This window comes from Megalobrama amblycephala, linkage group LG12, assembly GCF_018812025.1.
Source record: "Megalobrama amblycephala isolate DHTTF-2021 linkage group LG12, ASM1881202v1, whole genome shotgun sequence".
Taxonomy (NCBI): domain Eukaryota; kingdom Metazoa; phylum Chordata; class Actinopteri; order Cypriniformes; family Xenocyprididae; genus Megalobrama; species Megalobrama amblycephala.
Window position 1 is genome coordinate 9,683,644 of NC_063055.1, and position 23,425 is coordinate 9,707,068.

General features: G+C 37.6%; 1 protein-coding gene across 1 annotated transcript in view; it reads left to right on the forward strand.

The window, feature by feature from the left end:
* Positions 1-23,425, forward strand: part of acbd6 (acyl-CoA binding domain containing 6) — a 46,825-nt gene that overhangs the window by 13,343 nt on the left and 10,057 nt on the right. Inside the window, exon 6 of the mRNA XM_048209665.1 lies at positions 4,662-4,751. Within this exon, the coding sequence (XP_048065622.1) occupies positions 4,662-4,751 (90 nt within the window). The remainder of the gene's footprint in view (positions 1-4,661; positions 4,752-23,425) is intronic.

The following is a 23,425-nucleotide window of genomic DNA, read 5'->3' on the forward strand; positions in this document are numbered from 1 at the left end:
TCTGAAACTATAAACATCGCGAAGAGCTTTTCCTAATCATCAGTGTCAATTTAAATGTTTTTTCTAGGGATGCACCGATATGAAACTGTTGGCCGATAACCGATTATTCTTTATATTTGAAATCCGATAACTGATATATTAGCCGATAAATTTAAATCCAAATTGTTATATAATTTTTGAGAGCCTGATTACAAAGACAAAGGTTTCACCATTAAAAGCAAGCACACAATTATAATGTTCTCATTATAATTTTATGTAGCCTATATGACAGACTTGCGCTGTATATGTTGCACTTAACTGTATCTTCCTTTAAGTTACTCCAATCATATTTCAAGCAATTCAATACCATCATGGCGAAGAATGCGCATCTGAAGTATCTCAGCTGAAGGAAATAATCCATTATTTATCAGCTTTAATATATCGGCTAATTAATTCTTATTGGGCTGATAATGATAACATTATAACAAAACAAAAATGACAAAAATGAACATATATATTGGCCGATACCGATATATCATGCATCCCTAGTTTTTTCTGCTGCTTTGTTATGACTTGCATGGTGTTTCATGTTTTTTCTTTCTTATTGTAATGGTGATGTCTTAAATGACCCCGTGTGTCTACACACGCCTCCAACAGGCACGAGCCCCTCCGCCTGAACAAAAGAGGGCTGGACTCATTTGTGCAAATGTCCCAAGAATTTCTTGCTTTCCTTTTCTCTCTCTGTTTGTGCTGGAGCAGCCCCATCAATTACAGGCAATTGAGCCGGCAGCTCTCCACCCTCTCTGGCAAGGACATTGTAAAGAAAGAGGTTTCCTATTCATCTGCACTGAGCCCTGTTCAATGCACCGCCCCGCAGTAGAGTCCATGCCTGTCACACTTAATCCAGAGCTCTCACACGGGACAGGAAGGTGTAATCAGTGGGATTTCTAGACCTTTACTGTTTCTAGAGCTCTTCCGCTTAGTTGGATGCAAATTGATGAAGATGATGAAGGTTTTTACGCATGTTAGCTATGTTTGCTGAGACTGTCACTGCAAGGATGATTTTAGCACTTTCTCTATTCACATCTTGTCAGAATGCTCAGAAAATTCATATATATATTATTCTACATATACTCTATCATTCAAGAAATATCTTATGAACACCTAGGCTGCATTTATTCAATCGAAAATCCAGTAAAAATTAACTGCTTTTTGAATATATTTTAAAATGTAATTTATTCCTGTGATGGCAAAACTGAATTTTCAGCATCATTACTCCAGTCTTCATTGTCACATGATCCTTCAAAAATCAATATGCTGATTTGCTTCTCAAGAAACATTTCTCATTATTATCAATGTTGAAAAACAATAGTACTTATTATTATTGTTGTGGAATTTCTTTCTTTCTTTTTTCTTTTTTTAAGGATTCTTTGATGAATAGAAAGTTCAAAAGAACAATTTATTTCAGTCTTTAACATTATAAATGTCTTTACCGTGACTTTTGTTCAATTTAATGTGTCCTTGCTGAATAAAAGTATTAATTTTTTTTTTACCCGATCTCATACTGGCCTAATTTTTATTATAATCATGTCTTTATAACTCATAATATGACTCTTTTTTTTTTTTTTTTTTTTTTTTTTTTTTGTCATCATTGCAACGAGAGATTGTCATCTCTCACCAATTAACTTTTTGTTTTTAATTTTTTATGAGTCAGAAACAGGATTCCATTGAAAGCACATCGTAATTGCACAGCTATAACAAAATTACATATGAAATGGTAAAACATCTAGCAGTAACTGCTGAAATCACTACAATTTTGGATGTTTTTGTCTCTTGTAATTACGTGTTTGACAAAGACATGGTTAATAACTTTCAGTTAAGGTAGATCAGATATTATGTGAAATTTTCCAATCCCTTTAAACAAAGTACTGCAGCGTTACCAGTAATGTATCAGATGGTAATATGATGGTACTCTGATATTTACTATGGTACTGAATGATTACCATATTCATATACAGTGTCCTTCACAAATATTGGCACCCTTAGTAAATATGAGCAAAGGCGGCTGTGAAAATAAATCTGCATTGTTTATCCTTTTGATCTTTCATTCAAAAAATTCACAAAATTCTAACCTTTCATTTAAGTAAAACAATTGAAAATGGGTGGAAAAGCTCATTATGAAATAAATGTTTTTCTCTAGTTCATGTTGGCCACAATTATTGGCACCCAATTATTGCAATGTCCTTTTCCCAAGATAACAGCTCTGAGTCGTCTTCTATAATGCCTGATGAGTTTGGAGAACACCTGAGGAGAGATCAGAGACCATTCCTCCATATAGAATCTCTCTAGATCCTTCAGATTCCAGCTTCATGTTGGTGCTTGTTCTCTTCAGTTCACTCCACTCATTTTCTTTAGGTTTCAGGTCAGGGAACTGGGATGGCCATGGCAGAAGCTTCATTTTGTGCTCAGTGACACATATTTGTGTTGGTTTTGATGTTTGTTTTGGATCATTGTCCTGATGGACGATCCAACCACAGCCCATTATTGGATTTCTAGCAGAAGTGGTCAGGTTTTGATTTTTTATCTGTTGGTATTTGATAGAATCCATGATACCATGTATCTGAACAAGATGTCCAGGACCTCCAGCAGAAAAACAGGCCCACAACATTAAAGATCCAGCAGTATATTTAACCATGGGCATGGGGTACTTTTTATCCATGTGTGCACCAAACCCATCTGGTGGGTTTGCTGCCAAAAAGCTCTTTTTTCAGTTTCGCCACAGAAGCCGGTCCAGTTTGAAGTTCCAGTCTTGTCTGACAACTGAATATGCTGGAGTTTGTTTTTGGATGAGCAAAGAAGGATTTTTCTTGAAACCCTCCCGAACATCTTGTGGGGATGTAGGTGCTGTTTGGTAATTTTTTTTTAGGCTTTCTGAGACTCAAGACTCAACTAATCTCTGCAATTCTCCAGCTGTGATCCTTGAAGAGTTTTTGGCCACTCAAACTCTCCTCCTCACCGCGCATTCGGACGATTTAGACAAACGTCCTCTTCCAGGCAGATTTGTAACATCTTTAGTTGATTGAAACTTCTTAATTATTTCCCTGATGGTGGAAATGGGGATTTTCAATGTGTTAGCTTTTTTCGTATACCCATTTTCTATTTTGTGAAGCTCAACGATCTTTTGCTGCACATCAGAACTATATTCTTTGGTTTTACTCATTGTGATGAATGATTACGGGAATTTGGCCTTTGTGTTTCCTCATATTTATATTCCTGTGGAACAGGAAGTCATGGCTGCACAATTTCATGCTCCTAGTCACCCTGGTGTGCTAAAAATGTAAATGTGAATGGGAATATACTTCAGAGATATTTTACTCAGAAGAATTTCTAGGGATGCCAATAATTGTGGCAAACATATTGGAGAAAAACATTTATTTCATAATGAGCTTTTCCCCCATTTTCAATTCTTTTCCTTCAATGAAAGGTTAGAATTTTGTGAATTTTTTGAATGAAAGATCAAAAGGATAAACAATGCAGATTTTTTTTCACAGCCACCTTTGCTCATATTTACTAAGGGTGCCAATAATTGTGGAGGGCACTGTACATGGTGCTTCAAAAAATACCATGTCTAGAGGCTATGTTATTATCATGGTACCATTATAATAGTACCATGGTACTTTTTTTGTAAGTCAAGCGCTGTGGATCCAGAGAATTGTTTGTCTTGGGAGGAGAGTAGGAGAAAAGAAAAATGTTTGGGTATATCTCTGATGAAAATTTGACAAACAGTCCAAGGGACACCCTCCTCTCCAAAAAAAGAAAGAAATCCTTGTGGTGTAAGGCTTCAGACTCCCTCATAAATATCAATTTTAACATGCAGCAGTGGAGATCAATATAATTTCAGCCATGGAATACGACTTAAGGAGTTGGCTTTATCTAATTGGCCTTCACTGAAAAATGAACTCTGCAGCCTCGATAGGCACAAGCGGCTTCAGGCCTGGGGGGCGGCGCTGGTGATCAAGGGTCTGCTCTCTTTTTGTCCCCAGAACCACATCAATCACAGCTAAAGAGTCTCCCGTCCCACTGCAATTTGTTTCTGGAGCGCCCAGGATCTTTCCCTCCCACAATGCCCTTCTCTCTCGCTTGCACGGTGGCCAGAGAAGAACTCATCCTGTCAGCACGTCGTTAAATAGTTGGGTCTAAAGGCTCTGAGTTATAAATTGTTGTGCATAATTTATTTTTTCTGGAGGAGAGAAATCTATTGTGAAGTTAACTTTATAGAGGTCCGCATAACAACAGGGAATAAATGAATGTGTTAGGGGTGAAGAGGGATTCATCCATCTGAAGGAGTCGACCCACAGGGTTGTGTGGTCTGTAGACATGTCTATGGTTTCGGGTTGCAGAGGTCCTTCGCAAATACGGGCTGTTATTGAATATTCTACACGCCTCTTGGCTTGTGCTCATTTTTATGCTCCGTATCAAAGCCAGAAAGAGAGTTTATTAAATAATTGTATCTAAATCACAGTAAGGGATTGAATTATGGGATCGAACTCCATAGATTGACTAAAAGACATATTGTGCGTTGTCTGAAGAAAAACTGAACCAAATAATTGAAACTGTCTGCACAGAGATTTTGCCATGAGTTTTTTTCTCTTTTATCGTAATAAATGATTTTTGTGTTTCAGGGCCGAGCTCTACTGCACTGGGCGTGTGACAGGGGCCACAAAGACCTGGTGTCTCTACTCTTGCAGAATAACGCCGATATCAATAGCCAGGTTAGTCTGTAAACATGCATAAAGACATTCTAGCTGATAACAACGACTATACCATTTAGTTATAGCTGAAAATATAGCCAATAGGTATTTTTTCTATCAACAAACAGACTGACAAACGCGATTGCAGTGACCTGAAGACAAGTGGGTTTATGCTTAATGATGTGGAAAAAAACTTTTGAGATTCATTTAATTAAGTTCATGCAATTCATTTCTTTAACATTGTTAATAATTTGAAAGTCCTAATATTGACCAGTACTGGAGCCAATATGATAACCAGTATGTTTTCTTTATTAATTGTGCATGCTCATTTCCTATATTGTTACATTTAGATTACTTTTGCCGTCATCTAAATATCCCTTTAAAGGGTTAGTTCACCCAAAAATGAAATTCCTGTCATGTATTACTCACCCTCATGCCGTTCCACACCCGTAAGACCTTCGTTCATCTTCGGAACACAAATTAAGATATTTTTGATGAAACCCGAGAGGTTTTATTTTTTTTATCCCCTATAGACCACAACTTTCAAGTTCCAGAAAGGTACTAAAGACACGCACTAAATAGTCACGTGGACTATTTTAACGATGTCTTTAGTATATTTCTGGACTTTGAAAGCCGTGGTTAAAATGCTGTCTATGGGGGAATAAAAAAAACTCTTTGATTTCATCAAAAATATCTTAATTTGTGTTCCGAAGATGAACAAAGGTCTTACGGGTGTGGAACGACATGAGGGTGAGTAATTAATGACAGGAATTTCATTTTTGGGTGAACTAACCCTTTAAAGTTAATCTTAAAAAAACACTAATAATTTGATAACACTGTTAAATGTAATCTTTACCAAATCTCAAAATTAATATACATTTTTCATATTGTACATTATAATGTTATATACATACTTCACTTGTAGCATTTAAAATGAAAAAAATTAAAATTTTAAGCATTTAATATTTTAGTTTTTGGTGGGTGTTTTTAGACCAATTAGTATACTTTTTTTTACTTTATTGAGATGAGTGAAGTGGGGGAAAGAGGGGGATGGGATCGGGAAAGGTCCATGAGACAGGACTCGGGTCACCCGACTCAAACATGTTGGAGTGCTGCCCACGATGCAATAGGCTCCGACAGTGTATAATTTTAATTAAGTCCATTATCGGTCGTTGTACAGTACAGTCCAAAAGTTTGGAACCACTAAGATTTTTAATGTTTTTAAAAGAAGTTTCGTCTGCTCACCAAGGCTACATTTATTTAATTAAAAATACAGTAAAAAAACAATAATATTGTGAAATATTATTACAATTTAAAATAACTGTTTTCTATTTGAATATATTTATTCCTGTGATGCAAAGCTGAATTTTCAGCATCGTTACTCCAGTCTTCAGTGTCACATGATCCTTCAGAAATCATTCTAATATGCTGATCTGCTGCTCAAGAAACATTTAATGTGTACAATTGTACAAAATATTTGTGTACAATATTTTTTTTCAGGATTATTTGATGAATAGAAAGTTCAAAAGAACAGTGTTTATCTGAAATCTAATCTTTTGTAACATTATAAATGTCTTTACTGCCACTTTTGATTGATTTAATGCATCCTTGCTGAATAAAAGTATTCATTTCTTTCATTTCTTTTCAAAAAAATAAAAATAAAAATTCTTACTGACCCCAAACTTTTGAACGGTAGTGTATAATGCTACAGAAGCTTTGTATTTCAGATAAATGCTGTTCTTTTGAACTTTCTATTCATCAAGGAATCCTGAAAAAAAAGTACACAACTGTTTTCAACATTGAAAATAATCATAAATGTTTATTGAGCAGCAAATCAGCATATTAGAATGATTTCTGAAGGATCATGTGACACTGAAGACTGGAGTAACGATGCTGAAAATTCAGCTTTGCATCACAGGAATAAATATATTCAAATAGAAAACAGTTATTTTAAATTGTAATAATATTTCACAATATTATTGTTTTTTACTGTATTTTTAATTAAATAAATGTAGCCTTGGTGAGCAGACGAAACTTCTTTTAAAAACATAAAAAATCTTAGTGGTTCCAAACTTTTGGACTGTACTGTATATCATCAACATGAAAATAATGATATGCTTATCAGCCAGAATTTTAATATCGGTGCATCACTAGTGTATCCCTACACACAAGTGAGTTACTACTGGTATTATTTGTTGTTTCTTTTAGTCAGTACACTCGTTTTTAAGTAATTATATATGAAGTTGATTTATCAGTTGAATACTGTGGACTTGTGTATTTTGTATGGAAGTATTTTACTTTTCGATCCCAGAGCTGACAGACCCTCATCCTCACTAATCTGAGAGAACAGTGAACTGGGAAGTCCTACTGCCATCCTCCATCCCTGAGCTTAGCAGTGACTGTATTTTAATCATTTAGGGATATCGTATCAGCGTATTTCAATGGGTGTTAAGCAACACACTGTAAGCAGGTAGCTGTATTTTAAAAAAAAAAAAAAAAATACTACAGGTCATAATGGCAGATTTGGCTTTGTCTTAAGCTGGCTGAATACTGCATTGGGAAATTAATACGGTGAAGTACAGTTATGCGGTCACTGGCTTGATCTGATTCTCGCTAAGAAGAATCAATTGGAAGTAATCAGCCAAATTGTTTGCATTATACAACCCATATAATCAGAGCATTTGCAAATGACTCTTTTTTTTTTTTGGTGGCGGTGGACCTTTATTGTGTGAGCAGAGAGCAAATGCTTGGCCTAGACGACAATCAATGCTCTTCTATTGTTGTATTTTAACAGGTACACTAATGTGAGATCCCCACTAGAGCTACAATAGAGAACATAACGTCATATTATATGAAACAGACATTTTATCACCGGCTCTGTATAAATGATCATATAAAGTTGTTGTGTGCATAATAACACATGATAACTTTTTTTTAAATTGATTAATCAGTTACCATATTCTGTGTTATTATGCACACCACAACTTTATATAATTATATATGCTATACAGAGCCGGTGATAAATATATTTGGATCATAGGTGGTCCCCTTACATGAATACAGCCATGTAGAATCTACAGATGTCCTTCAAAGTTCTGTGCTGGGTTACTGCACTGACCAGGAGAAGGTGAATATTGCTGGACGACAGCAGGAGAATTATTGAGGGCAGATTTATTAAGTAGCGTTCAGGTGGCATGAGAGAAAATATGGCCGTGTTAAATCATGCTACTGCTCCTGCCAAAATTATTATCCTATGTTAATACTTTCAGGAAGTGTGATTTGATAGCAATATAAAACTTAGTAGCCACTCATTAGGTTCAAGTGTGAGCCATGACTGCACACGACGAGGTACTTTTCCTCGTGTATACCGAGTGACTTTGATTAAATAAAATCTAAGACTAATGTTAACACATTATCTATGAAAAATATTACAATAGACCATCAGTGAATGCTGTCATGGGTGAACCACGAACTGTAAAAACAGTGAGGTCGGTGTTCACGCATCTGTCCTGTGATCCGATTTCAGCTTAGTGTTAAATAAAGATAAAAGTGGTTTATATTTTTAATTTGTTGATTGAAAAGGGGGGAGGGAAAAAAAATGCTATTATGTCTTCAATGAAAATTGTATTGAAATTAATCAGCTGATGGACACGGTGGTCGTGGAGTGTGGTAGTTTGAATATCGTGGTGTTTCGGTGTAATCCTGGATCAAGTGAACCACAATAGGAGCAAAACGTCCCCTTGTTCTCTCAGATTAGCTCATATGCCACCTGTCAACAGCCACCTGGACAACATCACAGCAACAACATATATTTAGTTCTCTCTGCATGATTGAATAGAACTGGGACACATGGGAGAGTTTGGGGGGACTCGTTTTTCCCGCTCATTGAATGTAGTTCATGTGTGGTACAGTCGGATATATACTGGTAAATTCTGTCCAGGAGATCATGCATCTGTTGTTTTTAATTGCACTACAGAGGAAGTAGAACACCGTCAACTATGAAACCCACATATGAGTCTATATGAGTGGCATCAAAAAGTATTCCCATTATAATCAAAGCTGTGAAAGCATCTGATGTATTTTCGCCACAACATGCCTATATTTATATACATATGTGTGGATATTTTTGCATTTTTGGCTCTCTGGCCTAATTTATTTAATTTATTATTTTTAACCATATACAGTACCATTCGATTTTTAATTTTATAAAAAGAAGTCTCACCAAGGCTGCATTTATTTGATCAAAAATACAGTAAAATGTAATTTATTCCTGTTATGACAAAAATCTTTCAGAAATCATTCTAATATGCTGATTTCAGGATTCTTTTAATAGAAAGTAAAAAAAACAGCATTTATGTAACTTTAATTGCTTAATAAAATTTATTTCTTACAAAAAACTTGGTAACACTATATTTTGATGATTCACTTTAGACATTCTACTAACCATAATTGACTTTGCAACCACATATCAACTAACTTTCATTAGAGTATTAGTAAACTGTCTGCTTAATATCTGCTTGCATTTTATTTTGATTACACTGTACAGGCTACAGTAACTTTTAGTATACTAGAGTCTACTAATACTCTAATGGGAGTTAGTTGACATGTAGTTGCAAAGTTACTTATAGTTATAGAATGTCTAAAATGGACCATCGAAATGAAGTGTAACCAAAATTTAAATGGTAGCATATATTCTACACATATTACAAGGGTACAAGATTTAAAAAAGTATATATTTTGCTATTCTAAAGTAATCTATGAAAAGTTTAATTTTTTTAAGCACTAAAAGTTAGTGCTCACAGCTGATTGGTCCGTGTAAGTGCACATTCAGAGGTGACATGCAGCTTTGATGTTTCTAGTATAGACATCTTCACGCCGTTAAGCCTGGCACTGATGAAGGATTCAGTTTTCTATTAATGCCAAACAGAACACAAACACCATTTATTAGAAATTTGATTCTAGGTGCTGGTCAAGCTTAACCCATTATTGCAATCATGCACCTAGCTGTATCTTCAGTCTAAAAATGGATGTATACAAACACACAGTTCTGTTCTTATACATTCTTTGGGGGCTTTTGGAGTTATTTGCATGTTAAACAATCTAACAAACAGTTTCAGTGGCATGATCAGAAATTAGAGCATGCCACATGGAACTTAATGAGCTTAGCACCACAAAGCATGTTTTGAGTCTCAAAGGCCTGACTAATGAGCGCCTCTCTCAAACAAAGCAGGCAAGCCATAACACTATTGGTGAACCTTCTAATCATTTTGAGGACTGTATATTTATGCATTGCTTGTAAGGCAGCATTATAGTGATATTCTCTGAGGATTCAGGTTAAGTATAAAATAAAATATTCAGCCCCAGTATAAAAATTCGACATTTAATTTAGTTTGAATCGCTTAACATTGTTTTGCAGATCATTTCAGCCTTTGACATACAGCTCTGTAAAATGGCACTTTTAGTATGCTATCAATTTTTTATAGTAAACTTTATACTTTTTAAGAAATTTGAGATTGTAGATTGACAGTCGTCTATTGACTTACATTAAAGGATTAGTTCACTTCAGAATTCAAATTTCCTAATAATTTACACACCCCTATGTCATCCAAGATGTTTATTTCTTTCTTTCTTCAGTTGAAAAGAAATTTATGTTTTTGAGGAAAACATCCCAGGATTTTCCTCCATATAGTGGACTTCAACAGGGTTCAACGGGTTGAAGGTTTCAATGCAGCTTCAAAGGGCTCTACATGATCCCAGACAAGGAATAAGGGTCTTATCTAGTGAATTGGCCATCTACGATTGGTCATTTTCTAAAAAAAAAAAAATGTATATACTTTTTAACCATAAATGCTCGTTTTGCACTGCTCTGTGATCCGCCAGAAAGGTCAGGCGTGACGTAGGCGGAAGTACCGCAGTAGGGCGAAAAATTTTCTCATTTTCTCTTCCAACTTCAAAATCGTCTGACATCATTGTTTTACCTTTTTTTTAAAGGCCGTTTGACTTAGTCTTTGCACGATTGCTTTGTAAACACTTGCTCGGTACTTCTGCCTACGTTATGCATGACCTTTCTAACGTGATTACGTAATGCGTGGTGCATCGCAGAGCTAGTGCAAGACAAGCATTTGTGGTTAAAAAGTGTATATATATATATATAATATATATATATAAACATTTTTTGTTTGTTTTTAGAAAATGACCGATCGTTTCACTAGATAAGACCCTTATTCCTCAGCTGGGATCATGTAGAGCCCATTGAAGCTGCATTGAAACTGCAATTTGGACCTTCAACCCATTGGTAACTGTTGAAGTCCACTATATGGCGGAAAATCCTGGAATGTTTTCCTCAAAAACCTTCATTTCTAAAGTAATCCTTTAATAGAATGTATTTCACCTAAGCATTCAAAATGTGACAGGCAACAATTATGTCATTATTTTATATTATTGCTGATATCATAGTCGGTTTGTATTTTAACTGATTTGCTAGTCAGATGTTTTGTGGACTTTTTACAAATTTACTTTGAGCTACTCTGTTTTTCTCCTTCTTTATTTTTTGTATTGGTAATTCTCTGTTTTTCTCTATCTTTCTCCTCCTCTCTTTGTGTGTATTCTTATGAAAACAACATGAGCCGCCAGCAGTGGAGGGTGAATCCCAGAGCCGCTGTGTCTAATTAATCCACTCCCCTTCCTGCACGGCTGCGCTGGCCACACGCTCTCAGTCCATCAGATTGAAATTCATAACTTAATTGAGGTCAGAGCCTGGAGCCGAGAGAACAAAAGGCCCTGGCGAGGACCAGGTAGATCAATAGTGATAAATATGTGCCTGGGCTACTAGTAGTTCATGGTGAAGAATCGTTTGGGACAGAGAATGGATGCTGTTTATTTACAGGTAATTTTGTGGTGTTGTGGAAATGGAGAGATTTTTGCTTGTTTGTTTGTTTTTTCGGTTCCTGATAGCAGTTTTAAGGGTTTGATTTGGTTTTACATAAGGTCACCTGTTGCATAATTTTATTTTAAAATGATGCAAATGTTGGAAGTCCTACACATTAAGTAGGTTTGAAAAAATGGCAGTGTTTGAGTTCTCATTCTCAACTTTCTTAATCCCAGCAATTGTTTAAAATTCCCTGTTGAGAACATTCTTACACATTCAGGTCCTTCTGCTGCTGCCACAGGTCCACTATAACAAATGGTTCCATCCTCCACATCATAACAAATACCAGAGGCAATCTGTCATAAGACTGGCGAGGAAAGGCGTCCAATCACCAGCTGCATGAGAATGGGGCTCAATGGTGGGATGGTTTAGCTGGATGGGGGTGAAACACCTCAGAGTCACACACTTACAGCTCATTCACTGGAGTTTTGCTTTGATCTGAGGCTGGCTTTGCTATACAAATTGTAATCATTGCAGGGTAACATTTGAAACTCAGAGTCGCAGTGCAGGGCAGTCAGTGATTTTGGTTTCTCTAGTTTTGATTGCTGGTTTGGCAAGTGTTGTGAAGTCCAATTCATTTTGGCGAAAGCAAAAAAAGCAATTTGTGTGAGTCATTGTTTAAGAATGTTCCAAGAAGTCCCTGCTCTGCTTTTTGCTGTTTATTTTGAAGTGAAAAATAATCAGTTTATCACTGTTTTTCAAGTAGGTGAAATAGGTTTCATCGAATGCTGGTTCCAGTTTGACTTTCAGCATTCCCTCTTACAGCCAAGTGATTTACAAGTGCTTTGCGAATTGGTTCAGCCTAATTATGCTTTTATCCACGTCTTGCATTGAATTCAATGTATGCATTTTATCAGTTATAGCATGCAGTTCTTTTGGGGCAGTCATGGCCTAGTGGTCAGACTGGGAACCTGAAGGTTGCAGGTTCAATTCTCAATACTGGCAGGAAATGACTGAGGTGCCCTTGAGCAAGGTACCTAACCCCCAATCACTCCCCGGGCACCACAACAAAATGGCTGCCGGGTGTGTGTATCTACAGTTTGTTCACTACTAACTACTCCTAATGTGTGTGCACCAACTTGGATGGGTTAAATGCAGAGGACCAATTCTGAGTATGGGTTACCATACTTGGCCTTCACATGTCACTTTTCACTTTCAGTAGTAGTTTAAACAGATACAAACTGTAATTAAATTACATAGTTGTCATACTTTTTTAGCATAAACGCGTCACCTTTATATGCAAATAAGGCTTATTATAGAATGTCTTATTTGCAAAAGAGGGCACTATTTGCCTGTCAAAATGAACATTGTTTACAATAATATGAAGGGAATAATGCATTTTTATTTAAATTATGTTTTGTAGCAGCATTAATTATCAAATTATGATTATTAAAGGATGGAGAAGATCATTAACCAGTCCAGGAATATATTACAGTGTAACTGAATGCACTTTCTTGATTTAAAGAGCTTATACAGCATTCCTGTTGCAAAAAATGTTGAGCAAGGTATTAGCAACACCAAGGTCATGGGTTTGATACCAAGAGAATACATAAACTGATGTTTACTTTGAATGCAATGTAAGGCCTAGTGCCAAATGGCACACTTTATATGGTTTTGTGGACTTGCAATGGCCGCCCATGATCGTGAAGTCCATAAAGCTTGGAACACACCAGTTTTTGTTCATCAGCTGACTAAGTTTTTTCAGTGTGTTCCGCACCGTCAGCTGAAGTTGGTCCTCGTCTGCTTTTTTTTTGGTCGATTCGACATGTTGAATCGGCGTTGAAGCTCGTGAAAATCGGATCATTCTGATCGGCTGTTCAGCTACTGCCACCTGCTGGTACGGAAAGACATTACTTCTTACGCAGGTGCAGAACGGACGTGCTACTTGGCCGTCGGGTGTCGAGCGTCGGTTTGGTATGTCAGGGCAACTTTGGACCAATACGCTGCCGACGTGAGCCAACCCCGCAGTCTGCTTTTGTCGCCACTAGTTCGTCGGCTTGGTGTGTTCCAGGCTTTAGACCGTAGACTCGTGTAGCCAGACCTTCAGACTGACGGCAGAAGGTCTGGACTCTATAGCAGCTCTCATTGGCCAATGACCACCCAGAGGCCGTCTGACTGACATGTAAAGCAACAAATCACAGTTTGTTTTGTTCAGCATCATGTTCAGCATCAGAGGAATATATTTGGAAGAAACAACTAACATTCTTCTTTCTTTGTGTTCAGCAGAACAAAGAAACTCATACAGATTTGGAACTACTTAAAGGGATAGTTCACCCAAAAATGAAAATTTGATGTTTATCTGCTCACCCCCAGCGCATCCAAGATGTAGGTGACTTTGTTTCTTCAGTAGAACACAAATGATGATTTTTAACTCCAACCGCTGCCGTCTGTCAGTCAAATAATGGGAGTGAATGGGAACTTGGATCAATAAGAGTCGAAAAACCTTGCATAGACAAATCCAAATTAAACCTTGCGGCTCGTGACGACACATTGATGTCCTAAGACACTAAACGATCGGTTTGTGCGAGAAACCGAACAGTATTTATATCATTTTTTACCTCTAATACACCACTATGTCCAACTGCGTTCAGCATTCACTTAGTGAGGTCTGATTGCGCTCTGACAACGGCAGTAATGTCTCGCGCATATACTTCAATGAGTGCCAGACATCACTGCCGTTGTCAGAGCTGCTGAACGCAGTTGGACATAGTGGTGTATTAGAGATAAAAATGATATAAATACTGTTCGGTTTCTCACACAAACCAATCGTTTCGTGTCTTAGGATATCAATGTGTCGTCACGAGCCGCAGGGTTTAATTTGGATTTGTCTGTGCATGTTTTTTCGACTCTTATTGTTCAAGTTCCCATCCACTCGCATTATTTGACTGACAGACGGCAGCGGATGGAGTTAAAAATCATCATTTGTGTTCTACTGAAGAAACAAAGTCACCTACATCTTGGATGCGCTGGGGGTAAGCAGATAAACTTAAAGTTTTCATTTTTGGGTGAACTATCCCTTTAAGGGGAGTAAATGATGACAGAATTTGAATTTTTGGGTGAACTATCCCTTTAAATCGTGCCATTCCGCACATATTTATGCAGCACCGATTGATTTGCATAATTCCGTTAGTGAATCGTGTGCTAAAATGCAGAAAGCACGTGAAAATAAACGACGCTATCAGCGGGCTCAATTCATTCTCATCGAAGTGTTTCATTCCAGCCGCAGGCAGCTAAACTCCTCTGATGAAAAGCCACTTCAGAACCATCTGTTTCTCTCTCTTCCTGCCGCCTTGCCACAATACGTACACTCAACAGTTTTCTTCCTGTTTTCAAACCATCCACATAAATTGTGAAGGACATTAAAGCTGTCCACAGCTGTGTGCTGAGAAAGAGGGAGAGAGAGAGAGATTGAGCATATTTCCCAGCAGGGGCAGAACTTGCCCTGTGGTTTATTAGTTTTCCCCCCACAGCGATTTAGCTGCGCCTGCAACATTGATTTTCATATTAGAGCGGTTTATGCATTTATTTATTTTATGTATTTCTTTTTGAACTGCTCTGATGATCCTGGACTTGCCCATGGTAATTCTCTGCCACTCTTGGCCCATGTGAAATTGCTTAATGGATCCTAAGACGTCCCCTGGGGTGGACACTGAGACGCAGACACAGACGAGAGGGGGGCGGGACTGAATTCCACGAATGTGTTTTGTTTTCATTTGCGCTTCTTCTTAAATGCTCTGCGTTTACCCAAGGACTGTCAATGGGAAAAGAGAGTCACTAATTCAGAAAGAACAAAAACAAAACCCAGACAATGATTTAATGTGGATGTAGGAAGGCATGAGTGCTGGTTATGCAGCTGATTAACATACGTACAGCGTTGTGCATTAGAGAGAAGAGAGGTGAACGCTGTGCTGCCTCAAGGATCGACTGTAAAAGAAAAAAATCAATCAGTCGTGCTGCTACTAATCAATCTCCCTGTGAATATTACAGCCAACTTAAACAGCCCCGTCCTCCTTAAGTGTTTCTTTGGAAACAATGTGTCTTTCTATATCTTTTCTTGTCTCTTTCTTTCCCTTGATGGGTGTTTTTTACTGCTAAGTCACAGATTCAAGTCAGTTAGGCTAGAAAACTGCATGCAAATAATGTCATTGTGCTTATATTCTCATTTACGTTGCATATTTATTCACAGAAATAAGGATTTAGTAAAGTATTAAGCCTAATTCATGAGAGCCTATGATAAAATCACTGTAACTTGACTGATTTTATTGCTTTTATTCAATGGCAGCAACAGTAGTATGATAAAATTAACCAATGTTCATTAAATACATTACAATAACTGCATCCATCAAATAATGTTTTATTATCCAAACTGTAAGTACTCACTGCATTAATACAGATTTAATTGATGTGCGTTCACAGGTGCGATTGTGACTTTTACAGTGACTCAAAACCATAACTGCTTTATAATATAGTATTATATATGTAATTGTTGTTGGTTTGATGGACACCTTCCACTGTACTCCTGTTTGTGAAGATGCGCTTGAGTGTTTAGAGATGGTACTGTGAGGGAAACAGCCTGACCTGATCTTTACAGAGGGTTTGTCAAGGACATTTTGGGATTGAGTGATATGCACTGACAGGCTAACCCTCACACACACAGACTGGCTGGCAAGGTTAACACACTGCACACAGAGGTGAAATAGATTCAATTAGGAGCGGTCCACCCGCCTGATCCTTTTAACACAACTTTCCCAATGAGAAAGTACCCTTGTGCGCACACTTGTATGGATGGATCATTCCTATTTGTCTTCTTCATATGTGTCTCAGTATATTGGGTAAAATATTAAAGTTTTAGTTTTTAATTAGTTTTCTTTAATCACAGTTAGGGTTGGAAACTTTCCATGGGAATTAAAGGGTTAGTTCACCCAAAAATTATGTCATTAATGACTCACCCTCATGTCGTTCCAAACCCGTAAGACCTCCGTTCATCTTCGGAACACAGTTTAAGATGTTTTAGATTTAGTCTGAGAGCTTCTGTCCCTCCATTGAAAATGTATGTACGCTATACTGTCCATGTCCAGAAAGGTAATAAAAACATAATCAAAGTAGTCCATGTGACATCAGAGGGTCAGTTAGAATTTGTTGAAGCATCGAAAATACATTTTGGTCCAAAAATAACAAAAACTACGACTTTATTCAGCACTGTCTTCTCTTCCGGAATCCTTTCCATTGAATTGATTCCATTGAATCCTTTCATCTGTCGGCGTTGGTAATGCACTTTTACGTCGCCGTGGTTGTTTTTGGTGATTAGGACATCCGCAGCATTTTGAAGCATCGAAAATACATTTTGGTCCAAAAATAACAAAAACTACAACTTTATTCAGCATTGTATTCTCTTCCGGGTCTGTTGTCAATCCGCGTTCACGACTCCGCTTCTTCTTCTTCTTCTTCTTTCCTGTTGGCATCCAGCTTATTGGTGCATTACTGCCCCCTTCTGCTCCGGAGTGTTGTTCACGACTCCACAGTGACGCTGCTGATGTAAGTCGCTGCTGTCGTGTTATCCGGTGCGCCCGAACTTCGATTACAGTCTGAGGGAGACGCACGCTGTATTCAAGCTATTCTACATCGTTTGTATTTTGGCATTGCTATATTTTTTAAAATGGTGCGTAAGTGTGCATGTCGCGGATGTCCTAATCGCCAAAAACAACCACGGCGATGTAAAAGTGCATTACCAACGCCGACAGATGAAAGGATTCAATGGAATCAAGTCAATGGAATCAATTCAATGGAAAGGATTCCGGAAGAGAAGACAATGCTGAACAAAGTTGTAGTTTTTGTTATTTTTGCACCAAAATGTATTTTCGATGCTTCAAAAACTTCTAACTGACCCACTGATGTCACATGGACTACTTTGATGATGTTTTTATTACCTTTCTGGACATGGACAGTATACCGTACATACATTTTCAATGGAGGGACAGAAAGCTCTCGGACTAAATCTAAAATATCTTAAACTGTGTTCCGAAGATGAACGGAGGTCTTATGGGTTTGGAACGACATGAGGGTGAGTCATTAATGACATAATTTTCATTTTTGGGTGGACTAACCCTTTAATGGAAATATATGGGATTTAACAGGAATTAATGGAAATTAACACGAATTAAAGGCACACTATGTAAATTTTCACCGCTAGAGGTCGCTTATTGAAAACAAAGTCGTAGCTTGATGATGCAGTGATTTTGCAGAATCATGGGAGGTGTTGTCTTTACATCTACAGCCGGTGGAAAAGAATCAGGATGGGACTCGGGCAGAAATCATGTTTATGAATGAGATTATTAACGTTACTGTAGTATGAAGCAGAGCAGGACAGAGTGCTGTGCGAGCAGAAACGAGGCCGCTGGAGCGAGCACAACACGTCTCGAGAGCAGCAGAACTGTTATGTCACAGTCGCCACTTCCGCTTCTTCCGGACAAGCCTATGTGGGGTAAAGCAGCACAGTTTTATCATATTAGATGCATTTGTGTGTGGAAAGTTGTTAGAGTGCTACTCTGCAGATACTATGAGACACTTAATGCACACTGCAGTAAGCTAGATTGATATTAGGCATGGTAAAACATGGTACTCGCTGTAAATCAAGAAAACAAGATTTAAACAATAAGACTTACTGTGTTGAGCTATATAATATGATACTGTGTTGAGCTATAAAACATGTTTTCTTTCGATAAACGTATCCAAACAGTTGCTCACCTGTCTAATAAAACACATAATATATTAAAGCGTCTTTGGTGTTTCCGTGGTTTCTACAAAATAAAACCGGAAACCGAGGGTAACGTGGGTATGGTGTCATTGATAGGCGACGCACGGACACGGTCCATGTTCTGGTTAAAATGGCTTATTTCTCTGGATTTAAACATTCTTGGAAACATTTGGGATAATGTAAGTACACAACTCAATAAAATATATAACTGTTTTAGTGATTTTTGGTTATTTTAATCCAAAAATCTTATGTATTGTGCAATTAATGGGCATAAACTGGAAATTTGAAAAATTGCAGGTTAGCCTATAACAGGGAATTAAATGTACCACCTTGTAGCATTATCTTGGTTAAAGGTGGGATCAGTAGATTTTGAAAAATGCTGTTGGACATTGTTTATATTTGAAATCAACCCAAACAAACCCACCCCTCTCTTCATTGCTCCGCCTCCAAAACGCACCCTCCAATCCTAACCCTCCTGCTCCGAGTCGGTCTCGAACCCCGTCCCGATCGCTGTTGGCATGCGAGGCGAGTTTGCTAACAATGACGCTAATCACTGCATTCTCTAGCGGTCATTAGTATGCAGTGGTTTATCTGCAAAACTCTCACTATCTGGCCACTGTTACACATGCAATGAGAGAGTGGATGTCTTTTTATCACAGCTGATGCACAACAAAATGCTTCACGAAAAATAAAGCGCAGTTGATGAACGAACGTCGAGGAAGCACAAAACATGAATGTACACGTACAGTAAATACAAAATGTTCGTTGTTGGTCGCAAACGGCACAGCAGCTCCAGACAATCAAAACCCAGTGTTACTTAAAGGGGTCATGAACTGAGAAATCAAATTTTCCTTGAGCTTTTGACATATCATTTGTCATCATACTTTAAGAATATCCTGTAAGTTTTAGAGCTGAAAACTTCCTTGTTTGTCCAATAAAAGCTTTAATTGACACCAGACCCAGAAAACGACAGGATTTACAAAGTGGGGATCTATGATGTCAAAGGGCAGCAAGCACCGCCTCTGCAGAAGAAGATCAACGCCTACTTCATTCCTGCCTGTTTAGCCCCGCCCACCGATTCATGCATTACATGAAATGGAATAGGTAGCATAAGTAAAGAGAACACAAGAAGCGACACTTTGATACTTTTTGGGTAACAATGGGGTGAAAATACTAACTGGACCATAGAATCCTTCACATCTTCACAATTTCACTGCCAAATCAGCAGCGCAATAGAACAGTTTTTTTAATTAAGTCTATAAAGAAAGCGATCAAAGAAAGCTCCCTTTGCAATCGTTGGAGCAGCGCGCTGAAGCTGTCAATCAAACAACGCGAGTTTATCAGTGACTGACGCGCAAAACTCCCATTTTATTCAACGAATCTTTTAGTTATATCGTGTTTGCACTGTTAGTGAAGATGAAAGCATTTATTAGTGTGCAGAAATTGAGTTTAAATGACGAGATCACTGCTTTCATTCACTCAACATGTCTGTGATCAGCTACAGTGTTCAACCTTTCATGCCATAATCTAAATATAACGCCATAGATCTAAATGTAATGCAACACTTTTCACGATTAGTTAACCTTAAAGCTGTAATAGTAAAAACGCGCTAAAAGAGAGAGTAATACTTGGCCATTTCATATGCAAAGATGTCAGCCAATCACAGCAGTGGGCGTTTACACTGAAGTCTCACAGCAGACACGCCCCTTAAAACAGAGCATTCAAACCAGAGGGCAAAAATCAGGGTAGGAAAAATGTCTTTTATTTATAAATTATGACAATTTTGGATGTAAAAAGCATACTAACATTATAAGTGCACCCCAGGAAACATTATAAAACAATAAACCAACGCAGTTCATGACCCCTTTAAATGATAAGCGGAATCAAAGCAGCCTCTGCGTCTGTTTTCAGGCCTTCCCGCATAGCTCTCTCCAGTGCTGGAAAGCTTTTCTAATATAAACGCGGTCCTAAAGTGCTTGCCCAGTCATAAACCTTTATTCTAGTTATGTACCTTTTAAGCTCTTTTGTATTGTGTCCCATCTCTATTTCTGCAGTTTTTTTTAATTATTATTTTCAAATTTCCCTCTTGCTCGTTCTGTCTCCTCGACCGTCGTACGCCTCCTAATGCTGAATGGTTAGACGTTTGTTGTTGGTGTTGCCCGACTAACTTCCAAAGTCCACCTTTACATTTCTGAATTTCTAGTTCAGTTGAATTTCTACCCAGGGCATTCCTCAATCACATGTACCCAGCATACTACTTACTGCAGGGCTATTGAGGATAGGATAGGATAGGATAGGATAGGATAGGATAGGATAGGGATGGATGGATGGATGGATGGATGGATGGAAGGAAGGAAGGAAGGAAGGAAGGAAGGAAGGAAGGAAGGAAGGAAGGAAGGAAGGAAGGAAGGAAGGAAGGAAGGAAGGAAGGAAGGAAGGAAGGAAGGAAGGAAGGAAGGAAGGAAGGAAGGAAGGAAGGAAGGAAGGAAGGAAGGAAGGAAGGAAGGAAGGAAGGAAGGAAGGAAGGAAGGAAGGAATTAATTCTCCAAATTGATTATACCCTATTATAGAAATACCTCCTTAAATGCTAATTCATTTTTAACCATTACAAAAGATCCTGCATAACAGCAATGACCCATAGATGTTTACATCATGCATGACTGTTCCCTCTGTATAACTTAAACATCTTCAGTTTAATATATGTACAAGAACAAGAACTGCTATATTGTAATGAAGAAGGAACCCAGATATTCATATATCTTGTATTCGGTATGTGTTATGATCATGCATACTGCTGCATTTTCTGCATGCTCTGATTAATGGCACCTGCTCATCATATGCGTATCTGCATATGAATGTCGTGTGGTTATATCGATTCACTCCTCTGTCTGTCCCTCTCTCCTCCTCCTGCCTACTAGCAGGGTCATTAAAAACCCCTGCGCTCCCTGCGTACAGTGATCATAAATCATAATTGCATGTGCATTTTCCCCATTTGTTTAATGTTTCTGTCCGGGACAGCACAGGGAAATAAAACGGGCGAGAGAGAGATAAAGAGAGAAAGGGTGTTCCTGGGAGAGATTTAGTCGTACTAGATAAAGCTGTGATGGTGGCTCCCAGCACACCTACCATATGCCGCGGGGAGCTGCCGGGTTGTGCTGGTATGAAAACACGAAAGCTTTTAGTGACCTGGTGGGCAGCGTATGTATGCCAGCTCCTGTTGAAGCCTACACAGATGGTACTAGTGGACAGTCTCTATCACAGACCCACAGGGACATAGTCTAATCCGTTTTACTATTACATTTCACCTCATCTTCACTATTTCTATCACTCTACTTCTTTACCCAGATACACTGTCCTTTTTCCACTAATCTCTTTTATGTGTCTGTCTTCCTGTGTCTTTCCGCTCTGTGTTGTCATCAGAGGGCTGTTTTGAGGTGTTCAGTTTTGGGCTAATCTGATTGGATGATGCTCCCTGAATGGATTGAAATACATAGAAGTGTGAACTGATGCCTATCTGTGATGACTACAAGAGTTTCAAATTTATAAGCTTGTACAGTAGTCTCTTCTGCTCACCAAGGCTGCATTTATTTAATCAAAACTACAGTAAAAACTGTCATATTGTAAAATATTATTTCAATTTAAAATAACTGTTTCCTATATTTAATAATGTAAAAAATATTTTTTTTAAAGTTACATTTTCAGCACCATTACACCAGTCTTCAGAGTCACATGATCCTTCTGAAATCAGGCTAATATGCTGATTTGCTGCTCAAGAAACATTTGGTTGTGCTGCTTAATATTTCTGTGGAAACAGTGGTAGGATTTTTATAGGATTCTTTGAAAGTTCAAAGAACAGCATTTATTTGAATTGGAATTTTTTTTATAACATTATAAATGTCTTTACTGTCACTTTTGTTCAATTTAATGTGTCCTTGCCGAAAAGAAGTATTAATTTCTTTAAAAAAAAAAAAAAAAATCCTCAAACTTTTCAAAGGTGGTGTATTTGCCAAGTACAATGAATTTAACATGCTGCTATTGTCAGCATAAAAACAAGATTAAAAAAAATAAGATTTTGAATCACAGGTTTTCATCTCTTACTTTTGAACCCCACTGCTTTTTTCGGTCTTTTAGTGAAATAGTTTTGTATGATCCACATTGTCATCTTTAGATTGGGATGTGAATTTTTTTTTTAATATATAGATTTATATATGGATTCTCTCACAAATTTGGTGTGTCTCAGTGATATCTTTGTTTTCTGCAATGCAAGGGAACCTAGAGGTCTATTAGTTTCTCTCTATGTGGTTTCCTGATTACAGGTTTGCTTGGTAAAAATGCTATGCTGGCTTCTTACTTGACTTTTCCACTTCTCCCTTGAAAACCAGATGGAGGACAATCCAATTTATGCTTGATTCCATCAGTCTGCTCTGGAGACATTAGTCCCTGACCCCCTTACACACGCACACACATAAATACATATAAACATGCGCTCACACATACATACATGAACACACAGAGCTTCATATGACTTCAAATGCTCCATATGAAAATTAATTTTATTTGCAAAATCAGCCTGAGAATTTTATTTTTTATTTTATTTTATTTTATTTTATTTTATTTTATTTTATTTTATTTTATTTTATTTTATTTTATTTTATTTTGGTGAGTTGGATCAGATATTAACGGAGAAGCATCAAACTACATCCAGCATACATATGAATTCCTTCTGTACTCTTTAAAAAGCATCCCAGAATTGAACAGTGTACTTAAAATATAAGATGATTTTGCTATTATTCTAAAACATAGGGAAAAAATGGTATAAACTAGGTGTGAACAGACCATCTTTAACAGGTGTATGCCTCAATCCATTTTCCATGAATCATGGCAGTTTATGTGATAGCCAACCTGTTTGTCTGCTGTCCCCGTCCACACACTGCCACTTTTTGTCCATACACTAGCTGTGAGCCAGAGCTCAGGGCCCATGCGGATGTTTCCTGCACACAAGATTAGTGAAAG